General features: G+C 44.5%; 1 protein-coding gene across 2 annotated transcripts in view; it reads left to right on the forward strand.

Annotated features, from left to right (window-relative positions):
* Positions 1-21,341, forward strand: part of KCNE2 (potassium voltage-gated channel subfamily E regulatory subunit 2) — a 112,701-nt gene extending 91,360 nt beyond the window's left edge. For both annotated transcript variants that reach the window (XM_055313736.1, XM_055313735.1), the window contains exon 2: positions 20,661-21,341. In XM_055313736.1, coding sequence (XP_055169711.1) covers positions 20,673-21,044 — 372 coding nt within the window. In that variant the 5' untranslated portion in view covers positions 20,661-20,672 and the 3' untranslated portion in view covers positions 21,045-21,341. The remainder of the gene's footprint in view (positions 1-20,660) is intronic.
* Positions 21,342-22,602: the final 1,261 nt, after the last annotated feature.

Raw genomic sequence — 22,602 nt, forward strand, 5'->3', positions numbered from 1 at the left:
GAGGGGATTCATGGGGAGCAATGGCCAGAGTCCCAGGGATAAAACCCATCTCTACCCCACAAGAAGGGGGTTAGAACACATAAGACGTTATAGCAACACCTGGTGTGTGATGCAAACATATAAGAAGAGGACTTGATCCAGATGGAGCAGGTGCTATCAAGGATGTTGTCCTCAACTTCCTTGGGCATTTCAGGGGAGACCAGAGTGGTGATTAGGATGAGTCGGAGAGTAGATCTGGGTGGGCCAGACAGCAAGTCTCAGGAGGAGATAGAGTGTGTAAAGGGCCCCCAGGTACATGGCTCCTCCAAGCCTGGAAGCCGCGTGAATGGGGGCCTCCCTCTCTGGGACTCAGGGAGTCTATGGGGGTGATTAGCAGTGGTGTGGCACCTCTGCATCTGCTCTGTCTTTTGTCCCATGGCCCCTGGATGTTGTCTTCCCATGATTCAGAAAGACAAGCCATTGGCCAACTTGACCGCCCATGTTGGACACTATGCCAGGGCCAAGGTTGGTGTAAAGATGATGAGACACAGATACTGAGCCCAAAGAGCTCACTTATGAGTGTAGTGGATGGACCCAGGGATGGGTGACCTCAGTGCCCAGAGGAGGGAGTCGTGATCACTTCCAGCTGGGGAGGGCTGAGAGACTATCCGGAGGGGAACCGTGCACCTACCGCTTCTAGAAGAACAAACCTTCCCCTCATGAAGAGGGGGGTGCAGAGATGAGTGCACTAGGGCATGGCGAGTGGAGAGCATGTTGCACTGAGCTGCACTGTCTACTGACCCTAGGACACTCGAGCCTCTTTATTGACGCAGGCAGTGGAACCACTCCTCTCCTGGCGGTGCAGGAGGGGGGCTTTACTCCAAACACTGCAGGAGAGGATGCAGCCGGGAGGGGCTGCATCCTCTGGTCCCTCATGAGACCCTCTGGGCTGGCTGGTCCCTCGCAGATGAAGAGCTCCATCCTCAGTGACCTACAGTTCTCCCATCAATCTGCAATGTGCCCACCTTGGGAGATTTCTCGGCCAGAAAACTAATCTAATAAATCTTAGACCTGCCAGGGTCCCAGGGTTCCTGTGCTCTGTGCTCCCCTCTGGCCCCGGCTGTAGCACATGTCGCCTCATTGTGGCCCAGCTCACCGAGCCACCTTAATCACACGGTATAAGCATCTATTTTAGTTACATAAACAGAGTTGTCTACATTTGGATCCCGGGGCTGGCTGCAGGAATTTGTAAACAGCATGGTGTACGAGGCTTGCAGCAAGTTGCCAGGACGCGCTCCTTTCCCACTGCCTGTTGTCCACTTTTCCCTTTTATAGAGAGTCTGGCTGGGAAAGAGAGACAGAACTTATTTGGGAATCGAGGACAATCTCTCCAGCAAATTCCTTTCTCCCACTCCTGCAACCACTACCTCCTCTTCTGAAATGTTGAGGTCTGGTGCAAAATTAAAACTGGTCTTGAGTTATGGGTTCCTCCTAAATGCTAGCTTCTCATAAATATAAATCCAAACCCCACAGAAAACAAACTCGGGGAGAGCTGATTCCCAGAAGGGTAACCAGGAATTTTGAATTTGAGGCAGGTTCTAAAAACTCCTGGACACTGATGTCCGTATCATAGCCAAGACCCTGTGTGACATCGCGACGTCCATCTTTCGCTCCTAGCCGGAGCTTGTAGTAATGACATTCTTGAAACCACAGAGAAGCAGTAGCTCGAGGGGGGAGAGGGGCATTCATTTTTTTTTCTCTTCATTTAATAACCATTAATGAAGCATCTGCTTGGATGAGATGCTGCATCTGGTACTGCAAGCCTTAGGAGGGGTATGACACAAATCGTTGGCATCAAAATCCAACAAAGGTGGAATTTCAAGACCCATCGTGATAGGTCTGGGATGGCAGGGACAGTTGAGGTTTACTTGGTACACATTTGCCGAGGGAATAATGAATAAGGGGGTGGAGAAGGAAGCCTGCTTCAATGACTGAAGTCAAATCTCAATCTAAAATTCAACGCAGGTGAACTTGTGCTCAAACTTAGGGCAAGGATCACAAACCATCCCACTTTGCCTGGGGTCGAGGGGATTCCCATGGATGCAGGATGGAAAAGAATTCCCAGACGAACGAGGATAAGTCAGACTGCTTGCTGAAACCTCAAAGAAAAGAGAATTAGGGAGGAGAAGACCTGACTAGGAAATATGTGAATTAGGGAAATAAGGGGGCTCTGGGAGCAGAGGCGTGTAAAGAGGCACTTGCCTTCTTCCCCCGTTCATGTTTTCGTTCGGGAGAACAAAGAAGCAGAACATAATTCATCCACACAGGAAGAAACAGGGCAATTAGGAGATTATAAGGAGTTGGGCATCGCAAGCAAAACAAGAGGACTTCAGTTCTTAAAATAGCCCTAAACAAGCTCGGTAGTAAACACAACTGCAGATATGTTTGAACTTCGTCTCCGCGGAGAACTGCAGAGAGAGATTCATGGGTTTTAAGCATCCAAAATGCAGTAAGGGTCTGGAACAGTTATCTGTTTCTCAAGAACGTCCATATATGGAAAAGTTGAAGTTAGGATAACCAGCAATTTTAAACAGTCGACGTTTAGTGCAAAGGTTCTACATCCTACCTAGATGTGGCATTTGCTTGCTTTTTTTGCTGTCGAGGGTAACCCTTGCAGTAAGATGTGCAGATGTTAATATTGACGGATTTTCTTTTTAAGAAAGCAAGGAAGTCTGCTATTTTTTAAAAAAGAGAGTTTAATGTGCTAGAAATGCTATAGTTGGGCTGGTGATAGGAGAATCAGCAGAGGGCTTCTGTGAAAAGTCTAGCTGGTCCTCGCAGAGGGAAAGGCTCAGCATTGGCGCCACTCGGTGTCCACTATGCGAATTTCAGGTATAAAACCCAGGGAGAGGCATAATTGCTCAGAAAGTGACAGGAAAGGCCACTTTGACCCCCCGAAACAGTATTTTATGCACTCTGTATAAAATAGCGACCTACATCTTGCACTTTTGGGTTTGATCATGACTTCCCCAGCCGTCTTTCCTTATCTGTCGGACGGGGCGTATTGTGCCAGCTTTGCAGACTGGGGTAAAGACCAGAGGCCCTGAGATGTAAAGCGCCTTGCACCTTGCCTGGCACACAGTAGGTTCTCAATAACTGGAAGTAGCTGAGCTGGAGGCAATGAGTGTTGACAGTATTGCTGGGCGGGAGGCCGGCTGAGCCTGGGAAAGTTGGCTGTGGGCTGCAACGTCAGATTGTATTTGAACTTCGGTGCTGTTAGTAATTTCCTGAGAGAAGACAATGCATTAAGAGCCATGTGAGAATTGCAAAGTGCAGCTGGAGCGCCTGGTTTCTTCAATGGCAGCAAAGCTCAAGGTCAAGTTTCCTGGGTGAGATATTACCACCACCACCCCCTGCCCCGCCCCTGCGGCTTTTGGTCCTGCCCAAACTTTGACAAGTTTCCAGAAGTGTGATAAAGCGGAGGCAGCTCTGCCTGAGACGGGGACAGAGAAGATGGTGAGAATAACAGAAGAAGTGGATGAAGGGACAAGGGATGGTCAGGTCCCTCCTTAGCATCTGGCTCCTTCCTATGCAGAATCAATCAGCTGGGCCCCATAACCTATAAGGCCTCGTACAGTTCTAATCCTTTAGAGTCCTCAGGGTTCATAACTCTAGGTACAAAACATAGAGGTTTCCTGGTGGAGGATACGGAGCAACTAGAATTTTCTCTCATTGCTGGTCAGAATGTAAAATGGTACAGCATCTCTGGAAACTAATTTTGGCAGTTTCTTATCAAACTAAAACATGCATCTGGGATCTGATCCAGCAGGTGCACTCTTGAATGTTTATCTCCGAGAAATGAGAACTTAAATGCACGCCCAAATCTGCACATAAGTGTTCATAGCAGCTCTATTCACAATAGCAAAATACTGAAAGCAACTCAAAGACCCTTCCGCAGGTAAGCGGTTGAACATCTGTTTATGTTCTAGAGTCCGATTCAGCAGCTAACCAGGGACATACACAACCCACATGGATCGCACAGGCATCCTGCTGAGTGGGGGAAAAAAAGCCAGTTCCATGGGGTTTTGTACTGTGTAATCCTATTTCTAGAACATTCCAGAAGTGATGGATTTATGGAGAGAGCAACCAGGGAATAAGGGATGGGAGAAAAGGGTGCACGTGGGCAAGGGGGGGGGAACATGTGAAGTTTAGTTCCTCAGTGGTGATGGGACAGTTCTTACCCTGATTTTTGTGCTGCTTCCACAAATCTATGTATCAGATGAGGTTCCATCAAACCACCCCCCCACCCCCACCCCCCAACACAGATGAGTGCAGGTAAAAATGGTGAAATCTGAATTTGGTCTGTGGTCTAGTAAACAGCACTCCATCAATACCAGTCTCCCGTTTTTTTTTTTGTTTTTTTTTTTTATGACAGTCACAGAGAGAGAGAGAGAGAGAGACAGAGACACAGGCAGAGGGAGAAGCAGGCTCCATGCACCGGGAGCCTGACGTGGGATTCGATCCCGGGTCTCCAGGATCGCGCCCTGGGCCAAAGGCAGGGGCCAAACCGCTGTGCCACCCAGGGATCCCCAGTCTCCCGTTTTTTAAAAAAAGATTTATTTATTCATAGAGGAGGAGGAAGTGGGGAGAGAGTCTTAAGCAGACTCTGTGCTGAGCACTGAGCCCCTTGTGGGGCTCGATCTCACGACCCTGAGATCAGGACCCAAGCCAAATCTAAGAGTTGGACACCGAACCGACTGAGCCACCCACACGCCCCCCGGTTTCCTGGTTTTGGTATTGTTTTACAGCTATGTATGATGTCACCATTGGGGGAAACTGGGTGAAGGGTAGGTAGGACTCGGCATTTTTGCAGCTTCCTCTGAGTCTATCATGCTTTCAGGATAAAAATAACACAAAAAGAAGTATATGGAATGGTTGTATTCATGACTCTCTAAAATAAAAATTAAAAAAAAAAAGAAATCAACCCAAAGCCTTGCGGAGGGCTGTTGGCAGTGAGGGCCGGTGGGGAGGAGGGCTCTCCCGCCCAGAGCAGCACGTGGCTGTTCTTATCAGCTACACAGAATTGCTCACCTCCGGACTCAGAAGCTTTATGAGTCATGCACACTTGACGGCGCAGTGGGGACACAGTGTGGTTGTTTTGAACACCGCAGCCTCCGATTTAGACTTTGTTTCTCTAGCCCTAGCAGAGGGGAACCTATTATAAACACCCTGCCTGTCAAGCTTGAAAGACCATAAAAGAGAGTGGACATTGGGAATTCACCAGAGTGGACAGCAGGTGCCCCCCAGCCATCCCTTTCCTGGATACTTGGTAAAGCTGTGCTTTCTCCTTGAGGATGCTAACTGAAGGCGGAGTTTTTCTTTTTTTAATTTTATTTTACTGTAGTAAAAACATTCTGCATGCGCTCTTCCTTCTCAATGATCTTTAAGTGCATGATGTAGCATTATTGACTCCAGGTACCAAGTTGAACAGCAAGTTCTCTGGAGCTTTCTCATCTTGCTTGGCGGGGACTTTATATGCCTGTCGGGTGGTAGCTCCCCATTTCCACCTCCCTCCAGTCCCTGGCAGCCACCATCTACTCTTTGATTCTCTGCACTGACTACTTTAGACATTCCATAGAAGTGGAAACAAGGCAGTGTTTGTTTTCTATGACGGGCTTGTTTCACTCAGTATAATGTTCTCCGGGTGTATTTGTGCTATCACAGATAAGCTTCCTCTTTTTTTTTAATTTTTATTTATTTATGATAGTCACACAGAGAGAGGGAGGGGCAGAGACACAGGCAGAGGGAGAAGCAGGCTCCATGCACTGGGAGCCCGATGTGGGATTCGATCCCGGGTCTCCAGGATCACGCCCTGGGCCAAAGGCAGGCGCCAAACCGCTGGGCCACCCAGGGATCCCGAAGCTTCCTCTTTTTAGAGGCTGACTAATGTTCCATCGTATGTGTCCACCACACTTTCTTCATCTGTTGATCTGTTGATGAACTCGTAGGTTTTCTCCATGTCTTGGCTGTTGCGACTAGTGCTGCAAAGAATATGAGAATGCAGACATCCCTTCGAGATCCTGATTTCGCTTCTTTTGCAGAAATACCCAGACCTGGAATTGCTGGATCATAGGTTCGTTCTAGTTTTCATTTTTTTTGGAGGAATGTGTAGCGACCATACCATTTTGCATTCCCACCAACAGTGTGAGAGGGTTCCCGTTTCTTCATATTCGCACCAACATTTGTCATTTTGCTTTTTTTTTGATAGCGGCCATCCTGACGGGTCTGAGGTGAAGCAAATCCCTAAAGCTACTACTAGCTTTGGAAACCAGCAGAGGCCTAGAGATGGTTTTCTCCAAGACCAGGCAAGGAATCATGGGTTTGTTCTAAATTTTCAAGGACACAGAGTTCTTAGAAAAGATTTTGTATGGGAATAGGTGCTTCCCAGGGAGTGCCTGGGGGTCTCTTCTTGCCCTGGAGACTTTTCGGCCTGGGCTTCTCTCTTTGAATTAGACATAGAAGCCCCAGAGAAACCTCACTCAACACTAGTGCCCAAATGAATGACTTGGGAATGAGGAGAGATGTTGCCAATAAAACATCTGGAAAGAGTTTCATTGGATGCACTAACAGGACCTGGTTTCTAAGCAAAGATAGGCCTGACTCTTGGCAAAACCAAAAAGAAGACCCCTTCCTCTGTCCTCTTCTTCACGTTGATCTGCTTTTCCCTACAAGGGGAAGCTTTCCCTTGCTCCTGGGAGTGAACCCCCATGGCTGTCCCTTGGGTTCCAGGCTTCCCTCCCACCCTTCCGCCTGGTTTTAATTCCCACATACCTGTGGCCCACACGATGAGGATTCTTATTTGCTCTGATTCTCTTTCTCATTGAAAATCATCTTTGTGGGGGGCATCTGGGTGGCTCAGTTAGTTGGGCATCTGCCTTTGGCTCAGGTCATGATCTCAGGGTCCTGGTATTGAGCCCCATGTTGGGCTCCCTGCTCAGAGGGGAACCTGCTTCTCCCTCTGCCGTTCCCCTTCCCCCTCCACTACCCCCACTGCTACTTACTCTCTCTCTCTCAAATAATGAATAAATAAATAAATAAATAAATAAATAAATAAATAAATAAATACTTTTTAAAAAAGTGATCTTTGTGAAGGAACTCTAGTATAATGACAAAGTGTCATTTCACTCTGTATTAATGTCCCAAGGAAAGACACTACTAGCGATTCTGGGATGACACATGCCCTCATGCGCTCCATTCTGTCTTCATTTTCGCTAATAGAAGTTGAAGACAGTATCCTGTCATTTGGGCCCAGGTCATCTATCTTTGTGTACTTTGGGCCTCCCTGAAGTCGAGTCATGTCAAGGAAAGTAGAGCATGATGAAGCTGAGGTGTCCTCTGGCTTTCCACTGTGAAGCAGGCCTCCGGTTTCTTGCTGGCCAGAGTCTCATCCCCAGAAGCTGTAAGCCTACAAAATTGGGGGAGCTCCTGGGTTAAGGCTCCATCTGTAGAGGATAAAATTTAACAACACCTAGTTTGCTCTATCAAAAGCAGCATCTCAAAAGCATCCTACCTCCTTCATTGTGAAACAAAAGAAGCCCCACATGTTGGGGGAGTGGAGCCTTGATGAAGCCATATTTGTTGGAAACGGTCAAGCTTATTTTCTACTTATTGTTGGAAATGATCAAGCTTGTTTTCAACTTAAAGAAGAGAGAACATTCGAGTAACTCTTCAGTCAAATGGTGTCACTGCTTCAGGGAGATTGTCAGCTCTTCTAATATTCTGAAGCTGGGCACAGAGAAATTAGAAAATCAGTGTGCAGCTGCATGAAAGTACCAGTGGTTTCTCAGCACAACCAGCTCCAGCTTTTCATAAAACCGTTAGGCTCGTGCTAAAAACATCAAAGAAAACTTCCTATTTTATAAGTCCCATTTGGAAACTTCACTTTGGAAATTAATGCTCTTGAAATGAGGTAAAGTTTCTTTTCCAAGGATCTTTTTGATTGGGAGAATAATCTTGGTACCTTGTAAATAGATGAGGTGGTGGGTTTCATCGGTTCTGGAATTGAGAATTGAAGTCTTTTCTGAGTTTGGGAAACACGGAGAGCTTTTGTTCAGCCAGACTTGGGAAAAGCAGTACAGACCAAGCTCTTGCTGTCATGGAGCTCAAGCTCTAGTCAGAGGCAGGAAAAGTAAATAGCAAGCAATAAAATAGGAGAAGTTCAAAATTCAAAGATGTTCCGCACACAGAGTGCAAGCTGTGCACAGACCCCATTCCCACTCTAAGGGCCTCCTCCCACCGTGCACTGCCTGACCTATGCCACAGTACGTGGCAGCCCTGCACAACTCAGACAATAAAACATGTTACAAGGAAAATAAAGTAGAGTGACTGGGGACTAGGGTGGGTGCGTGCCAGGGTGACAGGCTGGGACAGCAGGAAAAAACCTGAGAAGATGTCATTTGAAGTGAAAAGAAGTGAGCTGTGCTAAAATCCAGGGGAAGAGCATTCCAGGCAGAGGGAACAGCTGATGCAAATGTGCTGCAGTCAGTTGAATAATGGCCCCTTAAGGACCTCCACACCCTAATCCCTGGGGCCTGTGAATACGTTACCTTATGTGGTTAAAGGGACTTTGCAGTTGTGATTGAATTAATAGTCTTGAGATAAGAAGATTATCCTAGATTGTCTGGGCAGGCCTGATACAATCACCAAGGTCCTCAGAAGAGGAAGGTAGGAGGGTCAGTTAGAGGTCAGAAGATGTGATGGTAGGAACAGAGGTTGATAGGATATGAAGAAGGGCCACCATTCCTTCCAAGGAGTTAGGGCAGCCTCCAGAGGAAGTGGGTTCTCCCTCCAGAATCTCCAGAAGGAACCACCCTACCCACACTTTGGACTTTTGACCTCCGGAACTTCAAAATAATAGATCTGTGTTGTTTTAGGTCACTACATTTATGGTATTTTGTTACAGCAACAATAGGAAACTAATACAGATGCTACAGTGGAAATGAGAAGAGTAGGGAGGCAGGATCAGGCTATAAGAGGAAGAGGTCAGAGAGGAGACCAAAGGCTTGGTCCTTTATGACACCAGGCATTCTGGACATTATTCTGAAGATGATGGTAAACCAGTGGAGAGATTTATTCAGAGAATAGCATGTTCTGATTTATGTTTCTAAAAGATCACCCTGGTCTGGTCATTCTTAGAAGTGGATGAATGGGTACAAAGAGTGGAAAGCTGAAGACAGTTAAGTCATGACACAGCCATGAGCCAGCGGAGGTTTGAAGAAAGTAAACTGACTTGGGATGTGTGTTGAGGTATCAAATTAAAACACAAAACCACTAGAGCAGTAACAAAAACAAAACAAAACAAAACAAAAAGCTGAATGTATTGCTTTCCAGGCAAAGGAGACAAGTTCAAAATGTCTGTACATAAATGGGAAAAAGTAGGTTCAGGGCAACAGGGAGACATTACAACTCAAAAAAGGTCAAGATTCTGAGAACAGGTATCTGGTTGGCTCATAAAATGGGGTGTAATTCTTCTTTGCATTTGGCTGTTACACTAGTTGACACAACAACCCAGCCTGTTTTTCAAAGAGGCTGGGATGGGCTGCTAAGGTTTTGGTGGGGGGGTTCAATGTCACCAAGGAGGCAAATTCATATACCCATGCTCAAGGCTTGGAGAGAGTTTTCTCTGATGGGAGGTAGTCAACAGTATTTGCTAATGGAGTGGGTGTGGGAGTGTCGGTTTGCAACCCTCCCAGGAGCTTTGCTCATATAACCTGAAACTAGCCCCTGTACTCAGAGGGCGGGGAGAGCCCAAAGAGGAGGTGGTCACTCTAGGCAGGTAGGTGGCAGTTTTAAAGTTCCAAAGGGAACCTACATATGAGCCTTGCCTCCGGTGGCATCAAGATGAATGGATCCCTATACCTGCTTGCCAAATTTTAAAAGTTTATAAAGAGGCCTTAACCAGGTCTAGACATGTGCAAGTGTTCTCAACACCACATCATTATCTCAAGGCCATGTTCTTGGAGCAGCCTCTGGGAGAAGAAGAGGTGAGCAGAACCCACATTCCAAGGACAGGGTGGGGTTTGAGGAGCCTCCAAGTGTCCCTGTCCAGCTCAGAGGTCAGTGAATGGTCACATCTTCCCAATGACATCCCCCCACAGGGAGATGAGGAAAAGAAAGGAATCAACACTAATTCTTAGGGTTTGGGCCTAGCTAACTGGGATGGGAGGATGGTAGGGCCACTTTGCTGTGATGGAGCATAGGTAGGAGCAGATTTGGTGGGAGAATTAAAAGTCCTGTTTGGACCTTGAAGTTGAGATACCCATTAGACATCCACATGGTGATGTCAAGCAATCATTTGGACATCTGAGTCTGAAGTTCAGAGTAGAAGACTGGGCTTGGGATATAAATTTGCAAGTCAACTACATAAACTTGGATTTTTAAGAAATGAGCTTTATTGTGGTATAATTTACATAAAATTACATGTATCCATTTTAAGGGTATGGTTCAATGAATCTTGACAAATGTGTACACCCAGTAACTACTACCACAATCAAGGTATAATACAATTAAGTCACCCCATAAAGTTGTCTCAATAATTTGCAGCCAGTCTTCCCCTTACCTGACCCCAGGAAACAACCGATCTGCTTTCTATCACTATAGAGTCCTTTTTTTGCCTTTTCTGGAATACAGAACAGCTTTTTTTTTTTTTTTTTTTTTGCATATCCAACATCTTTTGCTCAGATAATCTTTTTGAGATGTATCCATGTTGTTGCTTGTTCCTTTTTCTTGTCAAGCGATATTCTATTGTATCGATATACTGCAATTTGCTTACCTATTTATCTGTGGAGGGATATTTGAGTTATTCCCAGTTTTTAGCTACTCTGAATAAAGCTGCTATGAACATTCACGTGTAAGTTTTGTGTGGACATACTTTTTTCCATTTATTTTGGATAAATACCTAGAAATGGGATTTCTAAGGCCCCATGGTAACCTTCTAAGAATGTGCCAAGCTGTTTCAAGTGGTGGTACCATTTTATGTTCCCACCAGCAATGTGTGAAAGTTTCAGTTACTCCATACTCTCATCAACACTTGGTGTTGTTGGTTCTTTAAGAAGGTCTTTGGCCATTCTAGTAGGTGTGTAAGTTCTTTGTGCTTGTAAGTTCATTTCCCTAATGAGTGATGATGTTGAGCCATTGAAGGGTATAGCTTAGTGAAAATGAAAAAAAAAAACAAATCATAACTTACTCCTTAAAAACCAAAATTTGTATAGGAGAGGGGTAATTGAATCATCAGAGAACAATATTTCCATCACCATAGAAATACAAAGTCTAAATTTGGATTTAACTGTAAATGGTGACCTACTGAGGAGGTTGTGGAGAAGGAGAGAGGGTGTGGACTTAGAGCTACCTAGATAAAGCCTGTACGGGATATCTTCTAGCAAGATTGCCTTGAGTAGAGAGGCACTAACTGATTTGAAATCCTCCAAAGACAATTACCCAACTTCCTGCATTCCCCATTCCTTGCCACTAGCAGTTGTCAGCCTTTTGGTTTGTGTCATAGTGATGCCCTAGAAACAGTACTAGTAGCTTGAAAGGCAGGCTCAATTCTAAATAGTCTTCCACTGTTCTTATCTTTCGAAGGAATTTTGGGTTTGTTAGTGCTGGATGTGGAACTGAGTAACATCCAATTTTAAATCCAAAAGCAGACTCAACTCCCCATGCTTTAAAAACATATGCCATATGTAGGCAGAGAAGCTCTGTAAAGGTGTGGGTTGCAATTTGATTTTCAGAGAGAACATTTGCTTTTATGAACCTTGCTTTCTAGCAGATACCATTCTACTCTCCTGTTGGGGACAATGCAGAGCGAATCAATAGATAGCCTTTTGCAGAGGCCGGGGGGGTGGGGCTAAAGCCTGTCAGGGGGAGACATGAAGCAGCTCTGCCCCCTTCCATTTTCTTCTCCACCCTGCAACTGATGCTTGGATCATATTTATACTCCGCTTCTGCATCTATTTTGTCAGGTCCTCATCTTGGTCAGTTGTGTGGATTGTGTATCAGGGCACGAGTAAGAGCCATCGAAAAATAAACTGCTAAGGAACTACTCCTTACACAGTGCTAGAACATTCTTTCCCTTGATGAGATCTGGTCAAACTGCTTCTCACTGCCATGTCCTCTTGCTCACCTCTCTTAAAAATAATAGCAAAAGCTAATATGTATAAAAACACTTCCTATCTTACTATGTGTCTGGTTCTGTACTAAGTGCTTTACATTCATTATCTCACTTAATTTTTGTGACAACCCAATGAGGTAGGGGCTCTGAATCTCCCTAATTTACAGATGAAAAATCCAGAGATCAGGAACGTAAGTAATTTGCTCGTCTGGTTTATCAGCCTCCAAAGCCAAGCTTTGGGCTCCTAGGATGTACATTGCCTTCCAGTTCGGCCTCAAATTACTCAAGTGTAGGCTTGCACGCTGTTCTGATTATCCTCACCTTCACACTAGGAGGATGCAAGACACCAAATTAAATGACGGAGGCCGTTTCAGGAGTTAGGGAGACGTTGGTCTCTGCTCCTCATTTCCACCAGCAGGTGGCACAGTTGCCCCAGTGGAATTTCCCTGGGAGCCATTTGAATGGCTTTCGTTTCTATGGAGACACTTGCAGCCCAATTGGACCATCAAAACATTTTTGTGTGGTTGTGGTTGACTAATCGTGTTCAGTGAAGACAATCTATGAGGACAAATGGTGTCCCGAGAGGCATGAAGTTACAGAGATCCTTGTATTGCTTTAGGTCACACCTGCTATGTTGACTACTACAAGCTGTAGACAATTTTGTAGCCGTGCCACCCAGTGCACTTCAAGCCACGTTGCTCAGAGCACCGTTTGATGAGAAAACTCAATGGTGAAACGAAGTTAATTTTACTTTGCACAGCGATAGGGCAGAGTAATGGGCAGCTCTATGACTTTCAAATGATTTTGGCGGTGTGTCACTACCACAGCCACCATTCGGGGTTAGATTCAAATCCTGGCTCTACCTTTCTATGTCATCCTGACCTCTTGCCCTCTCTGTGCCAGGACTCCTTAGCTGTAAACCTCAGAGTACCTTTACATTAGGTTGTCACAGTGATTGCATGAGACTAATACAATAAAAGCCTTTGAGTAGGACCCAAAACGTGATAATAGGTATCAGCTCCTTCCAAACCCCACTCTGTCCAATTCCAAGGACTCCCATCAAGATAGAAAAGGATCTTTTGGTGAGAAGAGCATGTTCAGCTCTTTCGAGGTCTTTACATAATTTGCTGGTCTTGCTTCCATGTCCTCTGTTTAGTACCTTTATTGTGGCCAGTTTCTACTGTACAAGATAACAATGTTGCTATAAAGCCACTTGAAAATTGTCTCAAGGGGGGGGTATTTAAACAAAATTAGGTTTATGAGGAGGTGGTTAGAATAGGGCTGCTTGCCTGGAAGCATATTGACCTTCTCCTCAACCCACACCCACGCAGAGATGGCCACGTTCAGCTCAAGTCTCTCTGGGATGCTTTCCCTCGGCATAAGTTCTGCAGGGAATGGGGCTTCCACTAAGCCTTTTCCTGAGGAGGGGGGCTCACCGTGCTCAGGCAGTGTCCTGGCTGGTGCTGGCATCACGGGGTCCGAGGAGGGCACTTGTATGTTGCCTCTACCCAATGCCAGACTCCCAAGCAGGCACACCCCATCAGGCACCAAGGTTAATTCCCAACTGCTGGCCGGTATTTAACTTTCCACCTAAGATTAGATTAAACATTTGGGTCCATAAAAGCCTAGATTGTAGACCGCAGCTAACAAAGGCTTGGTTGGCTGCAAGTTGAGGGTACTCAGCAGGCTGAGATTTATGCATAGTCCTGGAGAGCTTGCCAACACCAACCAGGAGGTTCAGATCCACCTGGCTTTGTAGTAGGGGATTTAATTACTGCTCACGCACTGCCTAGGTAAGCTTCTATTGCAAATTCTTTATTTTTTGAGAAATTAAGTAACAAAGTGATTTTCCTTTTCAGAAATTTATAAAAGGAATGATATTCCTGGTATAAGATGGCCTTTCCTTCTTTTTTTTCTCTCTTTCTATTCTTCTCTCTCTTTCTATTCTTCTCCTTCTTCTCCTTTCTCTTCTTTTTCTCCTGGTCCCCCTCATCTTATTCTAATTCTTGATAATGCTTTCCTTCCTCATTTCTTCATAATCAGATGAAAATTTTGAAAGTGTTTTTACAGAATGTTCATGGTAAATGCAGATAATCATATTCTTTTCTATTCTTGATGTAAAAATGACTTCAGGGTGCCTGGGCAGCCCAGGCAGTTAAGTATCTGACTCTTGATTTTGGCTCAGGTCGTTATCTCGGGGTCATAGGATCGAGCCCATGTCTGGCTCTGTGCTGAATGTGGAACCTGCTTAAGATCCTCTCTCTCCTTGGGACGCCTGGGTGGCTCAGTGGTTGAGCGTCTGCCTTCAACTCAGGGTGTGATCCCAGGGTCCGGGGATTGAGTCCCATATCTGCCAGTCTCTGCCTCTCTCTGTGTATCTCTCCTGAATAAATAAAAAATCTTAAACAATAACAAAAAAAGATCCTCTCCCTCCTTCCTCTGCCCCTCCCTGCCACTGTGCACTCTCACTCTCTCTTTAAAAAAAAAAAAAAAAAAAAAAAACTTCGCTCTTGTGTTAGCCCCAGGTGATGCTAATGATTCACCATCTTTCTTTCTTTTATTTTGAAGATTTATTTATTTGGGGGGGCTGCAGAGGGAGAGAGAGTCTTAAGCAGACTCCCTGCTGAGTAGGGAGCCTGAGACACAGGGCTTGATCTTACTACCCTGGGATCACCACCTAAGTCAAAGCCAAGAGTTGGTCCTTTAACCAACTGCACCACCCAGGTACCCCACCATCATCCTTCAAGAAAACAGAACTTCAGATTTTGGGATCAAGTGGGTGTTACTTTCCTCATAGTGTCTAGATTGTCTCTGTTGCAAATTACACACACCTGTGACAAGCACAGTTGGAATTAAGGGACCATTATGTTTCCTGAAACAGGGTACAACTAATTGGTGTGTATGAGCTGAAACCGTGGTCTTGGTCTCATTTTCTTTTTTTTTTTTTTTTAATCCAGCTGAGCTGCCCAGTCACAGGCGATGGAAACGGCATTATTGCAATGTGTGACCTCTGCTAGGGCACAGTGGATGCTGGGTGCTAGCCTGGGTGACTCGGGTTTCTAGTTCCAACGTGCAAGTTTTGTGATGCTGGACAGGTGATTTAAGCTCTGTGGGCTATAGTAACTGCACCTGCCAAATGTGCAGGCCAGCCTAAATCATCTCTAGAGGCCCATCCTGTTTTTTGAGCAAGAACTGTTTATTGAAAATGCCTGAAAATATAGGTCCACATATGTTAGGCTGGACAATATGAAGTTGCCAATACTGACCATATTTAACATATGAAATGACAGTTTCATATGGTTCAACAGAACATAATATGGTTCAACAATTTCAGATGGTTCAACAGAACATAAATAACCATCTTTGCATTGCTAAACACCTGTTATGGTGTTCTACTAAGAGAAAGGATAATATGTGTGCCAAATATGATCAACGTCTATCAGTTAAGAAGTCATTCTGGGTATCATAAATTTAAACCTATTTGAATGTTCTAGCATAATCTCCATCAATAAAATTGACAGACACAATGAACTACTCAGCCTTGTCTCATGCAACAAGGTTGAGAATAGGAATCCCCCTTAGACTCAATTTTTTCAGCCTGGCCAGGAGCCAGGCAGTTAATCTACCTGAGCCCTTTTCACCCTATGATTAAGTTTTATGAAGAAGCACCTCCCGATCTGCCTCTTTTTTTTTTTAAGATTTATTTATTATTTTAGAGAGGGACTGGTAGGTAGAGGCAGAGGGAGAAAGAGAATCTCCAACAGACTCCCTGATGAGCACAGAGCCCCATGCCATGATCCTGAGATCATGACCTGAGTTGAAATCAAGTGTTGGATGTTCAACCGACTGAGCTACCCAGGTGCCCCAAGAAGCACCTCCCTTGATCTGCTTTGCTGTGAGCCTTTGTCCATGTTAGAAGAGCTGAACAAATAATCAGTATTAGTTCTAGAAGCATGTTGGTGAATGTTGCCATGCTCATACCATGAAACAAACCCAAACAACTCCCTTGGAATCCAGCACTGAGGTTCCTCAACTCAAAGATACTTTGTCACAGAGATACTTGGCTGGGCTTTAGGGGGTCCAGGAGTCCCCTGAAATTAAATGCATAGCTTTGTATGAACATATGTATGTTTTGGGGGGAAGAGTAAAATCAAATTGTTTAGTTTCATTTTTCAAGGAGTTTGTGAATCCTTTCCTCTCCTGCAAGTAAGTTGAGAATCACCATTCTAGTAGTTTCCAGTTGAAATCCATAGTGCACGCGAGAGGAACAATTCATTGATTGACTAGATATTTAGTAGAGATCTGCAACACCAACCATGATGTAGGGCCCTGGGATTCAAAGATGAGTAAAGCAATAGATCCCTGCCCCGCAGCAGCCCAAGCTCTCATGTAATTATGATCGAAGTTACTTAAGCTCTCTGAACATCAATTTCCCTGTCTGTAAAGTGGAGGCAATAATCCCAGTGTCATAGAGTGGTTCTGAGTATGACATGAATGAACACACAATGCATGGGTCATTGAAAACGAGCAAACAGACGAACATGGCAGTTTGCAGAAGTAGCACAGACGGGGTCTCCAACTCAGAGGTCCAGGGAAAAGCTTGTGGATGAGGTGACCACAGATGGGGGTTTCTAAACTACAAGAGCTTTCTGCCATTTTTGTGAGTCTGGAGATACTCAGCTCCTTTGTCCTATAGAGATTATATTTCTTGGGACTGCTGGGTGGCCCAATGGTTGAGCGTCTGCCTTCGGCTCAGGGTGTGATCCCCAGGGTCCTGAGATCAAATGCCTCATCAGACTCCCTGTGGGAAGCCTGCTTCTCCCTCTGCCTATGTTTCTGCCTCTCTCTGTGTGTCTCTCATGAATAAATAAATAAAATCTTTTTAAAAATAATAAGCTGCTTTAAAAAAAAAGAAATTATATTTCTTTCCTCCTCTGCAGGGTGACTCAGGGACATCAGAAGACCAAGATTGCTTCAATGCCCTCTCTTCTCTCCTTTGGACTCCATCTCCCCTCCCCCCCCTCAATTGCTTAAAATTGCCCCATTCCCATTTTAGCTGTGCAGTCTTGAAGCTTCCCTTGAGGCACCCTGTCCCTAATGGTCTCGCCAAGCATCGAAACATAGCTTTCCTATTCTCCTATGTCCCCATTCTCTCAGAATCCTGGGGAAAAAAAAAAAAAAACAGACTAACGATTGAACACTCTTGTAAGTTAGGCGCTGGCCTAGATTTTTCACAGGTGGTGCCATTGCTTTGATGAAAACCTTCAAAGAATGGTGTTGGCAGTGAGCGTGCCCTATCCTACTGCACTTCCCATTGAAGACCGGACCTTTACTTCCTCTGCTCAGAGGCATCCCTGGTGGAATTCCAAGCACAGTGACACAGCCCACAAAGGAGATATGTGGGAGGAGGGTGGACAGAGGAGCTCAAAGCATTTAGGAGCTTGCAGTGGTATCACCTCTCTGGGGGAGACTGAGATGCAAGGCAGGGCCTCGTGTGGCCCAGTACATACTGGAGTAGTAGTAAAAAAAAAAAAAAAAAAAAAAAAAAAAGTGCTGTCTGGTATGCAAAAATAACTAGAATAGTTCCAATCTTGAGAGCACCTTAGAAAAAAAAACTCTGTAATTCTCTGCCCAGAAGGGGATCCTCCCTTCCCCTTGCTAGTTCTCTGCTGCCCTAATTTTCCTCAGCATCCTCCCCCAGACCAAATTTCCCACACCACTCACTCCTGTGACTTCTCTACCCCCTCACCGGCCCTTAGTTTTATACACTTAGCTCTTCTGCTTCGTTTTTTTTTTTTTCCTCATCTCTATGCTCTGTGCAGTTTTCCATTTGGCTTTACAAAAGGAAATAGAATTCTCTCTAGAGGGTGCAGAAGGGGGAATGTACAAGTTGGCAAAATCACAATTTTCTTCATTGGATGAAGACGTGGAGGAGGGTTGGCAGAAATAGAGGGTGACAACTCTCATAGGTGAAGGAATCGTATCTGTAAGACTAGCCCTGACATACATAGCACACAGGGGTGGGCATTGTCTTTTAATCGATGAAACAAGTGTGACCTCCCCCCAAATGAGCAGATCTCATATCTGGAAGAGTTAAGGAGCCAGTGGTCATGTCTTGCATAGAATCAAAGCCAGCTTAGCTAAACTTTTTCATATCCGCTTCATATACTCTTTGCCCTATATTATTTTTAGGGGGAAGAAAGTATGTCTCTGTTACATTGCTCGGAAAATGTGCTTGGCATGTACTTCGGGGCAATCTTATTTATTTGTCAAGTTTCTTTTCAAGTCGCTCTAGGCTTTGTGTGGATGGGAGAGTGAGAGCTCTTTGAATAGTAGGACTTAAACCATCAAATTGAAAAATTCTGTTACCTTAGTTATAGTAATTCTCAATGAATGAAATGTTGAGAAGGTGTCAGAGAAAGGCCTGGACGTGTACTCGTGCCCCTTCCACAGGTGGGGAGATTGAAACATCTCTCCTCATAATAGGAAATGAAAGATATGTTAAAGAGAAGGGACATTGTTTTCCAAGTGCATTAGGCAAACTCCCTGTCGGGTTGTTTGGGCTTTTATTGACTGGGTGGACCTGTAGGTCCTGGCTAATCACAGGTACACTTCCTGTCTACATTCCTTCCAGTCTGTTCACACCTGTTTGCTCCATCTATGCACCATGTTCAGCTTCATTCTCTGAGCTCCCTTATCACTTTGTTCAGACCTCTACTCTTTGTACTTCTCATTGCCATTTGCTTGCAGTTCTCCTGTTACACTGAGCTTCCCCAGACAGAAATCTCATATTCATCATCTCTGCATTTCCAATGCCTTGCCTATGCCCGGCACATCCATTTATTCATTAAACATCCACTATGTGCCTTTGATGTATCAGGCTCTATGCCAACATTTGCTGTACCAAGATAGGCAAAGGTGATATGAATTCTGTCCTCATGGAGATGACAGTTGAGTAGGAGAGATGACACCAAAAGCCAATAATCATGCGCACACACACACACACACACACCCCAGCAATATACACACATCATGAATGCATATTGTGACAACAGCTTTGAAGAAAAAAAAATAAGATGCTATTGGAGATAAGTGGTGGTGGCAGGGGGTGAGGGGAAGAACTGATTTATTTATTTTTTTTATTTATTTATGATAGTCACACAGAGAGAGAGACAGAGGCAGAGACACAGGCAGAGGGAGAAGCAGGCTCCATGCACCGGGAGCCCGACGTGGGATTCGATCCCGGGTCTCCAGGATCGCGCCCTGGGCCAAAGGCAGGCGCTAAACCGCTGCGCCACCCAGGGATCCCGAAGAATTGATTTAGAGCAGGGCCAGGGAGTGTTCTCAGAAGGGACAGTTAAGCTGGGACCAAAAAGATAAAGGGGGTAGAAGAGGGAACAGAAAGGAAAAATTATTCCAGGGTGAGGGAAGAGAATGTGTAAATGTCCTGAGGCAGAACGTTTACCGACTTGGAGGAAGGAAGGCCAGTAGGACCAGTTGTCATGGGGATAGAGTAGTTGGATTGGGAAGGTGGTCAGGGGTGAGTTCAGGCCAAGCCAGGTGAATCCTACGAAGAAACTAGGATTTTATTTTAAGTACTACAGGAAGGTACTGAATCGTTTCAAAAGCAAGGGGATATGATTCGATTTCCTTCTTAAAAAGAGCACAGTGACAGCTGTGGAGGGCACTGAGGGACAGATATGCTCCTAGGAGACGGTTTTGGGGAGGCTGCATTGCACTGTGTTGTGTCATCGAGGTGAGAGATGTTGGTGGCCAGGCAGTGCCAGTGAGGAGGGAGAGGAGAGTTGGATTTGAGGAATATGAATGGTCTCTCAGGTTGTTTCATTGTGCCACTTGCCTAAGACACTTCTTTCAAATGTAGGCGTACACACTCCTCTCTTTGGGATTCCTGGAAAAAGCACTGTGTAGTCAAAGGAGATGGAACAGACAGCAAAATCCGTCAGTGCCCCTTGCAATCCTCTGCCTCAAAATTCTCCGAAAACGCGGGTCAGGCATGAGTCACCTCTTCATTCCCCTGATGCCTGCCAATGCCTGTGATGAACAAGGCATTATGCTAGCCACTGTGAGGTGACCCATCTGTTTAAAAATAAAGTAGTGCAAAGTGATTGATGAAAATTTGGAACATGAGAAAAGTATAAAGAAGGAAAAAATTTTCGTTAGGTATACCACCATCAACATTTTGAACTATTTCCTGTCTTTTTCCCATCGTCATTTGCATGTTTATGTTTATTCACATATGGAAATGGAGATACTATATTTAACTTTATGTCCTCTGTCAAATTTTTATTGTCAGGTATCCTGCACGCAAAAAATGCATGTGCAAAGCTTAAAGAATAAAAAAAAATATGCACTCAATCAATCACCAGCTATGTAAAGAATAAATTATATTACCTCCCCCTCTGCATTTCCCCTCTCTTTATCCCTTCAAGTAGCCAAAGGCAGAAAGAGTCAGCGTTCTTAACCTTGTTCTATTTTATTATTCAAATTGCAGAAGGAGGGAGATATGCCTACTTTAGCCAATCTGACACAGACCCTGGAAGATGTCTTCAAAAAGATTTTTATTACTTATATGGACAATTGGCGCAGGAACACGACAGCTGAGCAAGAGGCCCTGCAAACCAAACTTGATGCTGAGAACTTCTACTATGTCATCTTGTACCTCATGGTGATGATCGGAATGTTCTCTTTCATCATTGTAGCCATCCTGGTGAGCACGGTGAAATCCAAGCGACGAGAGCACTCCAATGACCCCTACCACCAGTACATCGTAGAAGATTGGCAAGAGAAGTACAAGAGTCAAATCTTGAATCTAGAAGAATCAAAGACCACCATCCACGAGAACATGGGTGCAGCAGGGTTCAAAATGTGTCCTTGATAAGTGGGAAAGGCATAAGGCTAACGTCTGATATCCGGATATGAAGAGATGCCCCTGCCATGGAGAAAATCCAAGCTGCCATTGCTTAGAAGACACTAAGTTCCTTGCTTTCTGTTGAGAATTTTCATGGAGATCATGCGGCTGCTCCATCAACACTGATGACATTTTAATCTCAGTGATTTATACTTGCTCATCAGAGCCATATTTTATGCTGAAGACTTCTCTTACTTTCTGGGCAATATAAATGTCATCTGAATCGATGTCAGATTTGACAAATTTTGTCAAGTTAGTGAAAATAAAGTCAAATTTGAAGTAAAGTGCCTGTATACTGGCAGTGGGGATAAAGGGGTGGCTAATAAATCACTGAACCTTCTCGCTTATGAAACATTATTTCCTATGTGACAAATTAACTTTACTAATAACCCAGGGTAATAGTTCACTTAAAGAAATAGCATCTTTAAGAACTAACCAGTACAACAGAAACATATTTTTAACATTTAAAGTTTTCCAGAAAACTTAGAAGTTCTTGTTATTATAGAAAAAATAAGGAAAGGTTGTAACATTGCTTTATAAATAGCATTCTTTTGATCCCGTTTATCTTCTTCCATTTATATTTATTATATTATTTATTTATATTATTTATATATAATAATTATTTATTCTTACTTCTGTTTCAAGAGACCAATGGTACAGAAAGGATCTAATTGCATCAGCAAGGCTAGCAAACTAGCTAGACAGTTAGGGTCTCCTAGATGGCTCAGTGGTTGAGTGTCTGCCTTTGGCTCAGGTTGTGATCCTGTAGTACCGGGATCGAGTCCCACATTAGGCTTCCTGCATGGAGCCTGCTTCTCCCACTGCCTATGTCTCTGTTTCTCTCTCTGTGTGTATCTCTCATGAATAAATAAATAAAAATCTATTTTTTTAAAAGAAAAGCTAGACAGTTGATGATATCTAGTTGATGATATTTTATATTATAGATGCCAGCTCACAAATTAGGTGACTTCATCTGTTACTTAAACCAAGCAATATTTAACACCTATCTACTGGGGCCACTAGCATAGACCCCAGGAGGTGAACAAGACTCTGAGCTGGAGCAGTCTACTCATTAGAGAGAGTCAGGTACATAAACATCACGATGATAGGACATGACAGGTTATAAAAGAAACACTGTGGGCAGAGCTAGAACAGGGACAGGAGAGCAGGCCTAACTTAGTGAAAGTCTACTCTCTGAGTAGCTGAGAGTAGGAAGTCAGAGCCAAGACCCATGTATGGGGCCATTGCTTTGGGCCTCCAAGCTTATCTTTCTTCTCTGCCATCTCCCCATCAGCTGGGGCACAGCAATTGCATGTAGGGCCTCAAGTCCCAGGGTACTAAGACAAAATTCAAAAAAGAAGTCCTTCTTCAAGTCATGCTTGTAGGATGTCTTCCATTGATTACAAGGATTACATCTCCAGAGTGGGGTAGCTACAACATTTGGGTTTCTTGGTAACAGATGTGCAATTATGCTAACATGAGCATTATGTACAGGGTTATGGAAAGCCACTTGCATTCCCAGAGC

The sequence above is a fragment of the Nyctereutes procyonoides genome, unplaced genomic scaffold, assembly GCF_905146905.1.
Source record: "Nyctereutes procyonoides isolate TBG_1078 unplaced genomic scaffold, NYPRO_anot_genome, whole genome shotgun sequence".
NCBI lineage: Eukaryota > Metazoa > Chordata > Mammalia > Carnivora > Canidae > Nyctereutes > Nyctereutes procyonoides.